Below are 17,935 nucleotides of genomic sequence, written 5' to 3' on the forward strand. Positions count from 1 at the left end.
TTCGCAGCTATAAAAAGCCTTATTGGATCTTTTCAAAATTGATATTCGATATTAAAACTCAAGACTCTATTACTCCGGAATTAGGGCATATAGGTTTGGCACTACTTAGATGCACACTATTGACCTTTATTTAGTAAATGTTCATAAAATTTAAAGTTCCATAAGTGAGTTCAGAAGTCATTTTTTAGTGAGGTAAGTTACGCAATTGACCTAAAAGCAGAAAGGAAGTCGCAAACACAAATTTTAACTGCAAAGCAGTAGAAGTCACTGAAGTCATTGAAAAAGTCAATTCCAAGAAGTCAGGGTAAGACGAAACAAAATCTGTTAGACGATAAAAAAAAATTAGGAGCGCAATAATAGCCGCCTGGAATTGCTGACGCGGCAATTAAAAATAAAAAACTACAAGAAATTGACAAAAAGTTTTATATCTCGATTTGTTTGACAAATTTCTCAACATGCTTAATCATATTAATGCAGCATAATCAAACCTCTTAAGCTGAAAAACTTATTAAAATACTGCCTGAAAAAGCCACACACTCTCAGAAAAATTTTCACATACGAATTTATCGTTCTCTCGAAATAATAGCCGGCTGAAAAGATGAGGGCGGCTATTAATAAACATAGCCGGCAGATTGCCGGAATAGCTGCGAAAGAATAGACCTGCGTGCCATATAATAGAGATAGAAACAGATACAGATCTAAATTGAAAAAAAAATTGACGCCGCTCAAAAAACTAGGCTAAAAACATTCAGCAATAAATTAATACAGCTTCTTAAAATGCATTCCACAGAAGCCTCTTATTAGGGACCTTTACTGCACATAGGAGTTCCTTTGACCTTAAACAAATTCAAATTAAACTTAAGTTTTAAAGTGCAAAAGTCATTTTATTGAGTGAGGTAAGTCATGTATGATCAAAATCTAATCACGCAAATAACCTAAAATCTTTCGCAAAAGCGAGTGAGAAATGACGTCACGCGCGCAAATGCCGTTAGTGAGAAGAAGTCATTCAGAAAATTTGACTTTTTCAGCTTTGCGGTGTGAACAAATGTAAAACGAAAAAAGAGCGTCAGACGACGAAACAAAAAACATAGCAGGACAAGTCCTGACGTACAATTCAAAGAATTTTCATTGACTAAACAGAAAAACTAGACCTAGAATGGACTATGAGTGAATTGAGAAAACCATTTCAAAAAAAAAATCAGATCAAAAAATAAGAAAAAAAACAAAAAAATTAATGTCAAAATGCCGCATGTGAACAAAAAACCACTAGCGAGTAATAAAAATTTAATTCAAACAAAAAACTAGGCCTAAAATGAGCTGTGAATGGATTGGGAAAACCATTTAGTAAAAAATCCGATCCAAAAAATCGAAAAAACAGTAAAAATCAGAGAGAAATTGCCGCATGTGAACAAAAAACCACTACCGAGAAACCGAATTTTTGTTCAAACACAACTTTCGCACTCTACTTTAAAATTAGAGCGAAAAAAATTCACGCCGCAAAACCACTCGCTTTTTCGCTCCATTTCCTGTTTCGGCGTGACCAAAATCACTACTCCAATTTGACTTCAAAAATCATGAAAAAGTGTGAACAGATCTTAAAAAAAAAAGACAGCGCCCCAATACAATTCAAATTCTTTGAATTGTAAAAAACCAAGAGCACCGCAATATAGCTACGCTCAGCTTACAGCTTCGCAGCTATAATAATAACTTTTAATTTTTTTGCTTGCAAAAATTATGGAACTAATTATCATTTTAACTTCTACTCGCCTTTGAGTCGGTAGTCTTCTCGATGAGAGACACCATGAGTATCTGAATGAATAGCTTTCTCAGCTCTGGGTTCATTGGAGTGAGCCGTGGCTGCATGACCTTGACAATTGTCACAATCAGATCGGACACTGCGTGATCCGACTGCGACATTTGACTGGAGGGCGCCAAGTGCTCTCTCACCAATCGTTGCATGCACCTAAAACACACAACGCCTTCTGCTTCTGATGCTACACTAGTACGACGCAATGAGGGGTCATCCACTCCGAGGGGGTAATGAGTTGTTTTCTTAACATTCATCAATAGTCTCAACGAGACAGCAAGAATTCGATTTGATAGCCCCGCCTATTTGTAGAGAGAAAATACAAAGATTTCCAATTAGGCACAGAGGTAGCAAGTTGTACAAGCTGCGTCGACCAGGAATAGTTCCGGTTAAACGTGAACTGAACTCTCCTCAGAAAATTACAAACTATTGCCACCACCTAAAAAACTCAATTGGGTCAAATGTACTTAACACTACAAAGTAAGTAATTTCATACTTTTTGTTTGTTCTGCAAGCTCCCAGTTACGGTTTGGTCTATTATTTCGTATTGCGCTTCCTTAATCGCCTTCAGTTTACAAGACATAAATGTTTTTATTGTGCAGCACAGTGGTTTCTTTTACGTGATCGGTCAAATTTTGAAGGTAGTTCATTGCCCGTTCCATATTTTAACGTTACGTGCGACAAGTATCGCATCCACCGGATACAGATTTAATAATGCAAAGCAGTTCATCACCAGAGCCGATACCGAATGCTAAAACTGCCGCTACTGCTACTTGTGATTGCTGTTGTGAAATTGAATTTGTTTGACTGTTTGCCCTTAGCAAGGTTTTCATTTCCAGGCGGAGATTTTCAATGTCTTCTCGGGCTCCTTTGTTCTGCATCACGGTCTGCTGTACCATCCAATGCAATCCAGCTGTCCAATTAGTCATATTGGTAGAGTTTAACTCCCATCCATAGTTTTCTGAAGTCCACATTCCTCAACTTCACAGGTCAGCTTTACAAGTTTTTCAACTGTTCTGTGGTATTTGGAGATCGGGAACAAACTTCGGCTATAACAAATTGTTCCGTTAGAATTTTTTGTGAGGGTTAAAAAGCACTCCATCTTTTGTCGCCACTGTTGGCTGATTTTGGATAACTGCGGTAACTCAGGAGGATAGCAAGAACTATGTAAAGTTCCAATTTTGTCTTGAGGGCTAGTGTCAATCGTTGCGCGATTGATAAAAATTGGAAAATTTTATGAAGGTAACTCGCAGTGTAAATGTGTCGTCATCGCCATTTTTTCCCAATTTGCTGCAACTGATTTTCAAATGTATAAGTTGTGAAAATGATTTGGTTTGAAGTTTGGATTCTGCTCACTTTTCTGTTGTGGCCAATCACATGTTTTAGCTTTGTGACTCATCGAACACAAAAGTTTGAAGATTTCCGTTGAGCTCTGGTTGGTTCAGGGTCAGTGGTACTACTCGCCTTCGTTAATTCATATTGAGTCCGAGATCACGGAGCTCACTTCGAGATACTCTTTGCGAGATTTATGATGATGTTCTCGGAAAATGGTTGTCTTCTGTTACACTGAATTCCAGCTCTGTCGAAGAGCTTTTGTTTGAGTTCTGTGTCTGATTTTGTTTATAACAGTGACTATGGCTTTGTTTGTCGTCATACTCAAAGTGTTGTTGTGTTTCTGGCGTGGCATTTGTGAATTCTGTTGTTCTGTTGTGTAGTCTCCCTATTCGTAAACAGAACAGCGTGTTAGTGACCTTAGGAGTGTAATTGTGTTCGGAAGTGTTGTCCCAGTCCTGTCACAAGTAATCATGGCTATTCTAGTTGTTTGAGACTTGAGGGCTGTTTGTGTCCGTGTTTGAGTGTTTCTCTGTGTCTTCCGAGTAGTCGTTTTGCTCCTCAATAAGGAGTTTTCGTTCTGGGTATTGATCTAATGGGAAATTTGTGCTTACCGTAATAGCTGTTTCCTTTTCCTGTTTCAGTTGTGTGCTGTAGACTGAATTCTTGCGTGCTAACTTTAGATGGTCTCGTCTGCGTCTCCAAATCGCCCGTCCGTTTGAGGAAAATTTCTGTCCTGAAAAAATGTAGTTTTCTTTGTCAATTGATTATGGGGTCCATTTGTGCAAGTGGAACAGAACCTTCAGTGAAAAATGCTTCCTGGTCAGAAAATGGTTCCTGGTTCATATTTTCAAATGTTGTGGGTGCAAGCAGTTTGTTTGAACGTCGGAGTTGAAAGTTCTGGTGTCAGGGGTAAATCCAGCTAGAACCATGTAATCACGGTTTATGTGCGTATATACACAGTTCTCCATTAGTTGCGGCTCTCGTTCTTCCCTTGGGTTTGTAGGTCAATTCCAAACTACCTGGGGTCTATCCTATTTAAGTCTTTGAAGTCGTACTGTGGCTGAATCTGTTTGAGTCTCATTCGATGAACGCATTGGGTGAAGTTCGTGTTTTTGTTATTGTTTAATTGTAGAAATGGCTAGTTAGAGCAATGCCAAGTTCTTCGGACTTAAAAGTTGGCTCAACAATGCCGAATTGTTCAGTTGCGTGAATGCGCTATGCTGGTTTTAATTGAAGGTGCTGATGTGCGGTATGAAGGATGTAATCTGTTGTTGTTTTCAAGGCTAGTTTTTTTCCTAGCGTTAAGGCGTTTTTGTTTTACTTTTCCATTCATTTTAATTGAATTCAATTGAAAAATCAACTCCGGGAAACGCAGGAGACGGTTGTGACGGATCAAGAATAATTTTTGTGTCTCTCAAAAAAAACGGTAGACCGAGTAGCATGGAAGATAAAGTTCAAAAAATTAAAAATTCTTCATCCAGAGTAATATGTCCAAATTTGTCTTTGGGTTGAACGATGAAGAGTATGCAGCGGCGATTGGTGCAAGCATGCTTTAGAAACAAAAATATCTGGTGGAGAGTTTTTGTTTATTTCCAAGTTATTTATACTTTTTAATTTGTTGAATTATTTCTGTGACATTTCATTGCTGAAGCCAACTGTATCAGCGATAAATTAAATGAAAAATGACTCAAATTATAAAGGGCAAGGAAAACGTAGTCTCTAGAAGTTGATGTCAAATTATCTAAGTTTTGTAGAAAGCGTGCATGATATTCAGTTTTTTTTACTGTTGGTTAAAAAGAATTTTCCCATCTCGACAAGCTGGTTGTCACTACGGACAATCTCGGGCAGTGCGCTCATTGTTCGCACATTTCCGAGAAATAGTTGGAAATGGCACTGGTGACCTCCCTCTGTTATTGTTGAAATGTCACGGTTCGTTCGTGTTATAACAACTCCTGTTTCTTGAGAAACTTCCTCGTTTGTCCCTGCATGCTCCTTTTCCTCGACTTTCGATAAGGGTACTGTTCTCTGTAATGATTTTATTGTCGTGGCCAGTATTCCACAAGGAAAGATCTTGCGCTCCCGTAGTTATTAGGGTTTCGCTGGCTTGCGAATGCTGGAAATTTTTGGTGTGATTCTGATACTTGCATTGATGCAATTCCTGCAGCCATAGAGTTTCTCAAGCTTGGACGACTGCTGGGTTGCTTGATGCATTTAGTGCGTTGAATGCAGTTGAGTGCAATGGTTCTGAAAAGACACCGTCGATTCGAACTTTTTATTTAACGATTGCACAAAATTCGATTACTTCGGTGCTTTCATTTTTCTTCAGAAGCACAATCTTGTCTTTGAATAGCATGCCCTGTATAAATTGCTATCTGATTCTTCCCTATTTTTGTCTGTGCGACTTATGCCTGCGTCCGCATCGTCTACAAGTGCAAGATTTAATAGGCGTTCTTTTATGGGGTCAAAGTTTATGGGGTCAAAGACTCTAGGTCAAGCTCGAAATTTCTTTGACATGCTCCTAGTTTCACTTGGCGTTCCCAGTTCTACTTCACAATCCAGAGAAACGTACGTCGGAAGTGGACATGAGGAGGGTTTGGGTCTGCCATCGGCTTTTGAGTTTGTCTTCTTAATGAAAAGTAAATCAGTAGACTTAACAAATAAATGTTTTGTCAGGGCCGTTTTCAAAAAGCATTGCGTGGTTTGATTGAATACTTGAAAGAACTTACTGTTGTTAGGTTAAGGTTTTGGGCATGGTGTTGTAGAGGAAGTTGAGTTCCGTGTAAAGATTGCTAAGTTATACAGTGGTGGTATTCCGGAATAAATTTAATTTGTTCCGAGTTCTCGTCGATTTTAATGCCGGCGGGTGAAGGCCGTATATTTTCAACTCTTGGAATGCGGCTGTTCACAATTAAAAGCATTTTGAAATGAGTATATGTTCGAACGTTATTTGATTCAAGAGCGTTGGTTTTTTATGGGCTGCACAAGCTAATTTGTGGAGGTTGTTTTCTACGCAGATAAAACGTTCCAAATCTCTGTCGCCATGCGGCATCTCCCGTATTACGGAGCTTTGCTAGTGGTGTTCCTATTCTTTTTTATTCATTGTTTTCCTAAGTTTTTCCAAGTGCCGGGTACAAGGTAAAAACGTTTTGATTTCTGAGTAAGAACCGTCTAAGTTAATAGGGGTGCTTTATATAAACAACTGAACGGCAGATGGTAGTGGTAGTAACTGAAATTATAATATTACAGCGTGTAATATTTTTCTGTTTCTATTTTTATAAACAAAGGCTAAAGCTTGATAGTCTTTAAAAAATGACACCCGCAAATTGAACAAAAGCCCGAATCATGAAAATTGGTTTTTGCACATAATTGTTTAAATAACACCTTCATATTTCGCAAATCAGGACGCAATTGAAATTTGATGAATGAGGTTTATATCTGTTGGTATAACCATTACCTGATCACTTTCTCAGTCAACTCTCCCTCTATTGGATGAGAAGAGTCCAGGTACACTGCACTGAGAAGTCCCACAATGGGCTGCACCACTTTGTAATTGATCATCTGAGCACTCCTAACGCAATAAACGACATTCAGCAAACAACTAACTTACCATAGTAAAAATGCCTGACACTGTTAAATTCCACTCAACATGTAAACAAAAACTTGTGTAAATTTCTTGTTGAAGAAAATTAGGTGTTAGCTTTGTTTCACTTCGATTAAAAACAATTGAGCAAGTAATCTACTCAAGTTAATCTTTATAACCTGTTGTATGGTTGCGTTTATCTGGTTAGTATAGATAGCATATAAAAAATAGCCGCCAGATTGTCGGAAATTAGCAGCCGTTGACCTGTGTCCGAAGTCCGGATTGAAATCAAAATTTTGGCATAGGTCGACTGAATTTATCATATATATATATATATATATCGAACCTAATGAAACTGCAGAAAAAATTAGAACAACTTTTGACACTAAAAGTAAAAACATAGCCGGAAGAATTCCGGAAACGACTCGAAGTGAAAATCCATTTAAACGCCATCCAACTACTCATCAAACAAAACGAGCCCTCACTAATTTATGATTATCTTGAAACAAAGTCATGAAACAAAAAAGTAAAAACAATAAAATCAAATCTGTTAAAATATGATAAAAAATCGGATCAAATTTTGTTATAAAATGAGATCCCGAAAAAAACTATCTCTGCCAAAATAACTTCATCAAATAGACTAGTACTTACAAAAACCACTTATGTGAATTTTCAAAAAAATACTTTAGGCTAAATTATGAAAAAAAAAGCTCTTAAAAACAAATTTCACTGAAAAACTGGAAAAAGTTACTATTTTTTTTAATATTTCAAAAAACATATAAATCCAGGGAAAAATTCCCTTCAGCCAATAGGGTATCCAGATGCTCGCAAAACAATAGGCAAGTCATAATAGGCAAAGAAACTTAGCTAAAAACAGAAAAAAAAACGAAAAACTGCAAAAAAGTTAAGAAAAATAGTTCCAATTTTCGCCATTTTTTGTCATATTTCTCAACAAAAAATGATTCTTACCCACAAAACTGTAACCAATTGTTATCATAAAATTGCTCAAGTAGAAGGGGTTCTTCAATACCCATTTGAGCCAGTAAAACAAAATAATTGTCAAAAAAACGCAAAAATTAGCCCGAAAATCAGCAAAATACATTAAAAACCACCGAATTATCATAAAATTCAAACGAATTTCCAGAAACCTTCAAACCACTACCGAAACCAGCCTAACATTAAAACAAAATCATAACAAAACCTCGTAACGAAAACAAATAAAAAAAACTGCTTTAAAATGCCGCACGTGAACAAAAAAATTTCGCTCGCTTAGAGAAATTTTTTTCACACATCAATTTCTCGCTCTCTCAAAAACAGCGGTATGAACAAAAACCACTCTCTTTTCGCTCCGCTCTTCACTTTTGTTCAGCACCAAAATCACTCCAAATTTTTTCACGCGTTTCATTTCCCGCTTCAAAAATCACTCCAATAAAATTGATTAAAAAAAAAGGACTTTTCCAATACTCCTCTTCGAGTCGTAAAAAGACAGCGTCCCAATACATTCAAATAATGTTCAATTTGGTGTGCAGCTTCAGTTAGGTGCCAAAACTAATTCAGCTTCCAAAGTGAAGGTTATTGAGATGTCAGCTATCAATCGCTCTAATGAACTTCGCTAACCTAATGCACTATGACTTAATGACAGGGCTTTATCAGTTTATCCATTTCCTTTGATTTTGCTCTTTTGACCTTGACCGTATTCACTACATTGCGTTATTCAATGCATAATAGAAATCAAAATCCATTAATATGAAACAGTAAGTTAGGTAATTCAGTAGTCGAAAATTAAGGTAAAACGAAAGACGTGGTGATCGAAAGCTAAAAAAGAATTTTAAAAAACCTAGCATGACAAACCCTGAATTATAATTCAAAGATTTAAACAAAGTAATTACCTGACAGTGAGATTCCTCAGAAGAACAACCCAGGCCTCAAAGGAAGCATAATTATTAGCTACTAGCTTAATCCAAGAATTGGCGTGCCTTTTCGTTTGTGTTAATGCGTGAGTTTTGTTTTGAGTTATTTAGAAAGTCTTTGGCACGTGTAAAAACTGATACTATGTAGCAAGACAAATCACTGCTAACTTAAGTAATAAAATAAGCAAAATCCTCGCATGAAAACACCTTTAACTAGAACTAGCTATCTCTCACTAGAGTGCCAAGATCTTCCATTAACGAGGCTAAGTCAGCGGGCAACAAAAACTACAAATACGGGAAAAGCTTAAAAAAGCAAAATGTTTTGAAAATAAGACTTCTCAAAACCGTTGAGAAGGCTACCTTCATATTGAAATCATAAAACAGCCTCAGTTGTACCTATTAGAGAGCCAGTGAGACCTGTCAATACAACACTGAGTAGAGTAAGGCATTAAAATCGATGATATATTTGGAAAACAAATTGTGACAAAGAAGTCAAAACCTCTACACATGCACTAACAAAGTAAATAGCTTCAATTAGAATCCATTGAAGAGTCATGGAGAACAGTCAATAATGCGACTAAGGAGCAGGACAAAAAAGAACTATATAAAACGAGCAAAACCTAAGTGTTTAATAAACTTTCATAGGTTTTGCTTACAAATGGATCACAAAAGCCACAAAAAGTGAGCAGAACTTAACAAAAACATATGCGGAAGACAACAGAGGCCTGAGCCAACTACTCACTAAACAAGATAATCTCATACTTAACAAAACAATCTTTCCACAGAATAACATTAAAATTAATATGAGAAAACCAAATCTGATAACAAAACTGATAATTTATCTGAACAATTTGTCTTCAAAAATCACAATTCAGAAACAATTACTAGCACAGGAACGTGCGATAAATATAGTTTTCATTCAAAAATCGAATAAACTGATAGAAAAAAAACTAAATACGGAGAAAACCGAGGAAAAGGAAAGGAAAACAGACAGATTTTGTTAAAACGAAAATCCGCACTAAAAGCCAAAAATTGTTCCAAAAAAACCCTCTCAATACATTCCTGCTCAATCAGTGAACCACTTAATTCCTTTCAGATATCTACTAAACACTGACTTAAAAAAAGCAAAAAAATACAAATGTGTACTTATGCCAGTGAAAATTACCCTTAATAATCTTGAAGTGGCATTTTTTCGTAGCCATACATAGATAAAAGCACTAGATTAAATAGCGGAAAAAACGAATGTGAAAGGCTTAAAACAAGATATAGGCAAAAAAAACTTGAAAACAGATGGAAATGGGCCAAAGTGTCAAAAAAAATTCTCATTTTCTTCAACAGTTACACCTCAATATTAATACCAATCAAATGGAAATATCACCAATACAACTAGAACAACAATGATCGACCATTAAACTCCCCAAATGTTAAAAAACTTAACAAAAACTTGGAAAAATTTCCAACAGGGCCAAAAACTCATCTAGAGGTCTAATATTTTTGCTTTGCTTCAATCGGTCAAAAAAGATTCCAAACGCACTATTAATAGCTTAGATGATTGAGACAAAATGGTTAAAAATGTTGAAACTTTGGCTGAAAATGTTAGAGTGAAAACTAAAGATCCACTTTGCGAAAGCTGCTCCTGGTAAAAAAAATATCTCTGGCTGACTGCAAAAAATGTTCAGCTACTTTTCTCTCTCTCTCTCTCTCTCCGTTAGAATCATGCTTGCACAAAACAATACTCTTTCTTATGGACTTTTTCAGCAGATTGACATAACACTTCTTTTCACGTGCCGCGTTTGACTACCTCGATGTCCCGTCCTCTAAAAAACGAAAGAATCAATTTTAAAAAAATATATCACCAATAAGTCACGTCTTCCAACAAGAGAAAGCATTGCTTTTAAATCATTACTCCTCTTCGATTTTAAAAATATAGCGACCCAATACAATTAAAACTCAATTAAGAATCGCCCTACGCAATTCACACCATGAATTCATGTCTCAACAGTTCCGGCGAAGCGCATAATTAGAGACTAATAAAGCTCTATGAGAGCTTAATGCCCTCCGGCCTTTACCTATTTATCCCATTTTAGAGGACAAGTTAGAAGCGTAACACCAATAAACATAAACAACAAACATCCATCGAATTTCTCTCACAGTTTGCTCCGTCAGCAACTACCCAGGGTTCAATTTCTAAGAACCGCCCTTCACACCATAAGTATAAGTCTCCAGAACAGTTTATGTGAATCGCATACTTGGATACTAGTGAGCTGAAAGGCTCTAAGTGAACTTTATGCCCACTGGGCGCTACCTTTATATCCCGTTACCTCTATGAGGACGAAAACTCTAATGGGTCAAACGAAAAATCGGTCAAGCGAAAAATCGCATAACAAAAGACCAACAGGATTAATATAATTACTACAAACATCGCTTGAGAGCAATTAACAATGATTTCATAAAAAAAGCTAGTTAAGACATTTATGATAAAACATTTCTATTATAATTGAGCGTTATTGAGGGTAATAGATGATGACATCACGCCACGTAACAGCAGCTGATGTGCGGTATCAACAAAAGAATTAAGGAAAGAAAAAGAGAGAGAGAGAGAGACGGTGTGTGAGAGATAAAAAATGAACAAGAAATAGAAGGAAAGAAACCCCAGCTGACACAGAGAGAGAACCAGGAATAATTTTCATCATGAGATTCGACTCTGCAACTTTTAATGTTCTAGCCTTGTCATTAATTAAATCATATAGAAAAAAAACTGATGTGCAAAACTTAAAGAAGTATTCAGATTTTGCAGAGAAAAAATTTTCACAACCATTTTTTTGTCTCCGGAATCTGTCACCTGTCATGTAACCTATCTGCATGACCTAAAAAGTTTCGTTGGCCAGTAATGATAGATAAACTAAGAAAAAGACAAAAACAATTAACAATTTTAAAAACGATAGCAAATTTTCACAAAAACTTGCTAAAATTCGCAATATTAATATCTTCAAAAACCATTTCAATGTCTTAAAAAGTTATCCAGTATCCCTATATGAAGCCTTAAACAGTTTCACCTGCTCAAAGATCCGTAAACTTGGAACATAAATTTTCGAAAATTTTTATAATCAAATTTTATCAAAAAAGTGCTAAAACTCGAGTCATTAAAATATTGATAACATTTCTATTAACACTACAAACTATACAGCAGCTTTTTATGAAATCATGGAGGCGGTCCCTGGTGCCGGAAAAAAATTAAGAAACATTCACAATTATTCAAAACTTGAAAAAACTGCCAACTTTTAAAAATTGCTTAAATTCGTTACATAAAAATCTTGAAAACATTCCATTACATCTGTGACCTACAATAGAACCCTAGAGGAGGTTCCTTGGCTCTTGTGGCTAGAGAAACCTAAAAAAATGACAAAAAAATGAAAAAAATTGAAAGTTTTATATCCTAAAATTTGCGATATTGAAAAGTTGAAAATTATTCCATGGCCACGAAAACCTTTTCAGTAACTTGCTATCAAACCCTTAAGGAGTTATTCTGGCCCCTTCAGCTGGAAAAACTTGAATATTGACAACAAATGTCAAAAAAAGAAAAAATTGCAGGTTTTGCCAAAAAATGTTAAAATTCGTGATGTTAAAATGTTGAAAACCATTCCATTACCACTAGAAACTATAAAGTTACCAATTATCAAAACCTAGAGGAGATACCTTGGCTTTGAGGCCGATGAACTCTATAAAATGATAAAAATTTTCAAAAAACAAAAAAATGCAAATTTTCATTAAAAAATTGCGAAAATTTGATATTAAAAATTTGAAAACTATTCCGTGGCCAAAAAAATTTCAGTATTATATTATCAAACCCTGAAGGAGGTTTTATGGTCCCTGGGGCTCGAAAAACTTGAATAATGACAATAAACGTCAAATAATGATAAAATTGTAGGTTTTTTCGAAAAAAAAAGCTAAAATTCGTGATGTTGAGAAGTTGAAAATCATTCCATTATCACCAGAAATTATGCAGTAACCTATTATCAAACCCTAGAGGAGGTTCCTTGACACCTACGGCTGAAAAAATAATAAAAATTTTCAAAAAGCTGGAAAAAATGTGAAATCTAGTATAAACTTGAGTGTTTTTGTTTGGATTGTCAAAATATAGAGCTCTTAAAATGGTCATAAAAAGTACTCATGTCGTTCAAAAGACCTTTATCAACTCAACCAGCCTCAATTGTATACTGAGGCAAACAGAAAATTCAAAACATAGCCGGCAGACTGCCGGAAAATAGCCGCGATAGACGCTTCAGGCCTTCCATGGATTTGAAGCAACCAAAAACAGAGACAGATTGACCACCAGTCCTTTAATAGACCACTAGACTTTTTGGGTTAGATCTGGTCTGTCCTTTTTATGAGACACATACGCTCTGTAAGGAAAAAACCCTAAGGGAGCTATTTCAAAAATAACATTCGAATCCATAAACTCAAGACTCTAATACTCAAGAATTAGGGAAAAACAGGTTTGGCAATACTTAGATGAACACCATTGATCTTTAACTAGTAAGTGTCATAAAATTCAAAGCTCATTAAGTGATTTCACAAGTCATTTTTTAAGTGATGTAAGTTCCCAGTAACTTCACCACTCTAAGTACTTGAAGGACAACCAAACGCGGCTGAGGGCCTCTAATGAAACTTGATGCCCGCTGAGCTTTAGCCGTTTTGAGCTGTTTATCCCCGTTTTGAAAGCTCAAAGTCATGAAAAGTCATGAAAGTCAGGGTAAGACAAAACAAAAATCTGTTAGACGAAGTGAAAAAAATTACGAGCGCTATAATAGCCGCCTGGAATTGCTGACGCGGCTAATAAAAATGAAGAAAAAAAACAAGAAAAATTGCAACATTTTGTGCTCAAAAATTCCTAAAAATGACCGTTTAACCTTCCCAGTAACTTAACCACACTAAGCACACGAAGGACTACTAAACGCGGCTAAGGGCCTCTAATGAAACTTAATGCCCACTGGGCGCTACCTGTTTATCCCGTTTTTAAGGACGAAAAGTCAAATGGGAAATCGGGGGAAAATCGGTCAAGCAAAAAAATCGCATAAAAAACTTCGTTTGAGAGCAATTAATCAGTCAGACGAAAATTGCATAAAAGACCTCAGGATGAAAATAAATGCTATAAACTTTGTTAGAGAGTATATCCGTATATTTTAACTTTTCAAATGATACTATGTGATTTGATTCAAATGGATTGCATGTGCTTAATATTTGGTTATAGTCGTAAATTTAGTTTTGATTGAAAAAGAAGAAAGGTCTTACAAGAGATTAAGAGCACTAATACGATTCAAATTGCGCGAATTCTCTGAATTTCCGGCTACTTAACAAAAATTCAAATCATCTCGTGCAAAATTTTGCTTTTGACTCGCTTTAAATCCCACTTTTAACGTTAGCTTTCACGTTTTCAGCACTGTCAAATAGAGGATAGTCAGCCATACAACACATTACATTTCAGCATATTTTGGTGATATGCTTACGCAGGAGTCCATCAACATAGCCAATCTTCGGTTATATTGTTGCGTAGCAGCCTCTAAAACACAAACAAAATTTTAATGTCTCACTTTTCATAGGCGAGCAGCCCGTCATAAATGCATCTGTAGACAGAGTCATAGAAGGAGTCCAGTTGTGACTGCTGAAGAGCCATGGTCTGGCTGGCTGATGAAGAAGACTGATGCTGCAGTTGTTTCTCTGGAGATGACATATTGCCATTTCCTGGGTCATCAATGGAGTCTACTGAGTCGTCAAAATTGGGATCGGCAGGAACTGACTTACTCTATAACACGAGGGCACTTCAGAAAAGATAAACGCCATAGTGAGATCAATATCCATAAACTGGATATTATGGCATTTAGTATTTTTGCTCATTGTGTAAGTAATCATGTAACCTGACTTCCGCATGAATTATACGACCTTAGTTACAGAATTATATAGCAGATAATGTGATAATACGGCACGTGTGCTTGGGGTGTCTGTTTGTGCAAGCCTCAAATGAAGAAGATCGAGATTTTTCCCACTAGCATCCTCAATTATTTTTCGAACGCACTGCATAGTTACTTAAACTTAACTAGTTGAGAGTGTTAAGTTGCAAACGCTTCTGTTCTTATAAAATACATATGCAAGATAAGATGGTAAACGTCTCAATAACTTCGTAAATACACCTCACACCTTTCCCATGGTCCTGTGGCTTAGCGGTTAGAGCGCCTGTGTAGTAAACAGGGGATCGCTGGTTCAAATCCTCCCAGGACCTTTTCCACTAATAGAAAATAGCCACAATAGCTTTCTATATCTAGTCTTAAAAAACAGACCTCAAAAGGTAATTTCCTCTGCTTTTATTACTTGCCGAGAGGTTATATTTTGAATAAGAACATGTTTAACGTGTTGCTTTTTCTACTGGTTGTCGCTACTCTCAAATAACCTTCAATTAGAGTGACGCACACTCAGTTGATCTGATCTATTTGAAACATAGTGAATCATTGTAAAAACATGTCACGTGCGTCTGAGGGGTGCAAATAAATATTCACCCACTAAACTGCGGCCGCACAAACAGAATTTTTGAGAGCGAGGTAAGCCACGCGTGACCAAAGACTTAGTCACAAAAATGAACAAAATAACACACTCCACTTATAGTTAAAAATGACGTCACACACGTATTTCAGTCGAGATTGCATGAATGATGGTACAAAAAGCAGATTGAAGAGATCGTGATGTCATATGATCGTAACAAAAATCTTGAAGACGAAAAAAACAGCAGAACCATTTAAAGAGTTCCTGACCTACAATTCAAAGAAATTTCACTGACTAAATAAAAACATAACAAACGTTGGACTATAATCTAATGTGAAAAAGGTGATCCAAAAATTGAAAAGAAAAAGTGTTTGGCTGTGACCAAAATCACTTCTATTTTAGTTCAAAAATGAAAATGTGTGAACAGATCTTATCTTTCCCGTGTCATAGGTTATCTAAAAATCACTTTTTTAGCAACAGGCTTAACTTCTAAATACGAGTAGTTTTAGTTCACGCAGAAGTCAAGAATTCAAGTGTGAAAAAAATCAACCGAGATGTGAAATCGACAGAATGTTCTAGAACAAAACGGTCAAAAAAAGTTTTGATAAAAGACGCGCACGTTTACAATAATTACTTCAACGTCGTCCGAGAGCAATTAAAAAGATACCGGAACAAAATTGCGAGGCAGAATTTTTTCAGTCAAATTTTCACTTTCTGTTTACGCATCTTACAGAAAAAACAAAAATACTATTTTGTATCTCTTAAGTTTATAACAAATGGATCAATTTAAAGTTTCAATGAAGGAAAAATTCAACACAGTCGGCATATTAGAAATATAAAGAAAAATTGAAAAAAAAACTTTTTTTCTCAAGGTCAAACTGTTTCTGATGTGGTCCGCAGTTTCGCTAGATCTGATAAAAAAATGATGCAATTTTTCTATAAAATGGAGGACAAAAATTTTTGGCCTCTCGGTTTCACACTCTCGCGAAAAGAGAGGTATGGACAGAAAACCACTCTTTTGGTTACACGCCTAAATTTTGGTCAATACTCAAGCTTTTTGTTCAACACTCAAATTTCGATGATTGTGCACACTAAGTCTGTAAACACTAGATCTAGGTGAACGGTCTTCACAGGTTTATCTCGTTTCTTTTGACCTTGCTTTTTTTTGATCTTGACCATATTTGCGTAAATTTGCTGAATGAATTCTGAATTATATTCAGCTGAAACGGTGAGCGAAGTACATCAGAAGTCAAATGGGTAAGTGGTGAACATGAAACGAAAAAACGAAGAACGAATTAAAAAAGGGAAGCACAGAAAAAGGCTTTGAAATTGAGACGGCGGCTATTAAAACACAAAATCCAAAAAGCAACATCTATCGCAAAATTTCACATGCGAGGGAAGGCGGTGTATTTTGAATTGCTGTAACTGAAGAAATGGGTAATTTTTAAACTACTGTAGACTCATTTGAAAAATACAGAAAAATACTTATTTCCATTACGACGCATTTAGTTAGTCACGCCAATAAAACAACCAATATGACAAGAAAAATCAACAAATATCCTTAATAATTTCTTTCATCAAATCTCTCTCGTTAATGGTTAATTTTATATCAATAAATGAGAAAATTGTTTTCTCTATTTCACTAAAAATAGATTTAGCTAAAACAAAACAACCCAAAAATCAAGCGTGAGAAGCAAGACAAAAAAAAACGAAAAGTGAGATTATCTGTTTTCTTTGGTTTTTATGGACTTATGAATTGTACTAAAACTATTGTTCTTTACTATAGTAGAATCTAAGAAAATTTCACAGAAAATAGTTTTCGCAATTTTATAAAAAAAACAGAACCAAGAAAAAATAGTTCTGAAAAATGAAAGAGAATACCGTAACCTGGTGACCGAAGGTTGACTGAGGGCGTCAAAATTTTAACATTAAGAACCGCACTTCACACTATGAAATTTTTTCCTCAAAACAGTATTGGTGAATGACATACTTGGAGACTAGTAGTGCGCAAGGCTCTCAGAGAGCTGCCCAGCCACTTAATGTCCTCCGGGTCTGGCTCTTTTGAATTTTGAGGACAAAAGTCAAAAGAATCAGACGAAAAATCAGTCACACGAAAAATCTCAAAAAAGACTATAGGACTAATATAAATGCTACAAACTTCGCTTGACATCATTAAAAACATTTGACTCCCGAAATGCTAACTAGCCTTTTTCATCAATCAAAGAGCATATATTAAGATCAAGAGGATGCAAATAAAAGACAAGAAATTTTTCAGAAGCTACTAATCATAGGTCGAGTTTTCCCGCGAATTACATAAAATTCGTATATAGACTCAGATGTAAATGACGTTTTTCTTTTCGAATCGGGACAAAAAAACTCATTTTGCAAGCTCAGCTACGTATTGTTTACTGGTCATTCAATAAACACTTAGGATGCATTTTTGAAATTACTTGCTGAGTTATAGTCTAATTATAGATTCTACATTTGAGCCGATAAAAGTTATTTAATTGATTCTCGAATTAAATTTTTTAAGCAAACAAACAAATATAAACCTCAAAGAGCTGATTAGAAACATCGTGAATATCAACAGTTGCGTTATTTCCTCTAAATTTTACAGAAAACTTAGTTCTTTTAAAACCTCATATCCCAACTAAAACAAAGTTCAACAAACCTTGTTCATAAACTTGTCCAATAACATCTTAGGGATCAAAACATAGATTAATAACAAAGCTAGCAAAAATTCTAGCCCTAACTAAATAAGGTCAAAAA

The 17,935-nt window shown here is 35.7% G+C and overlaps 1 protein-coding gene across 2 annotated transcripts in view; it reads right to left on the bottom strand.

Annotated features, from left to right (window-relative positions):
• LOC142344707 (transformation/transcription domain-associated protein-like) overlaps window positions 1–17,935 on the bottom strand; it is a 143,098-nt gene that overhangs the window by 76,063 nt on the left and 49,100 nt on the right. For both annotated transcript variants that reach the window (XM_075396578.1, XM_075396579.1), the window contains exons 23-25: window positions 14,224–14,435; window positions 6,597–6,710; window positions 1,768–1,963 (exon numbers count right to left, since the gene is read on the bottom strand). In XM_075396578.1, the coding sequence (XP_075252693.1) occupies window positions 1,768–1,963; window positions 6,597–6,710; window positions 14,224–14,435 (522 nt within the window). The remainder of the gene's footprint in view (window positions 1–1,767; window positions 1,964–6,596; window positions 6,711–14,223; window positions 14,436–17,935) is intronic.

This window comes from Convolutriloba macropyga, chromosome 8 (assembly GCF_964194025.1).
Source record: "Convolutriloba macropyga chromosome 8, txConMacr16.3, whole genome shotgun sequence".
Lineage (NCBI taxonomy): Eukaryota > Metazoa > Xenacoelomorpha > Acoela > Convolutidae > Convolutriloba > Convolutriloba macropyga.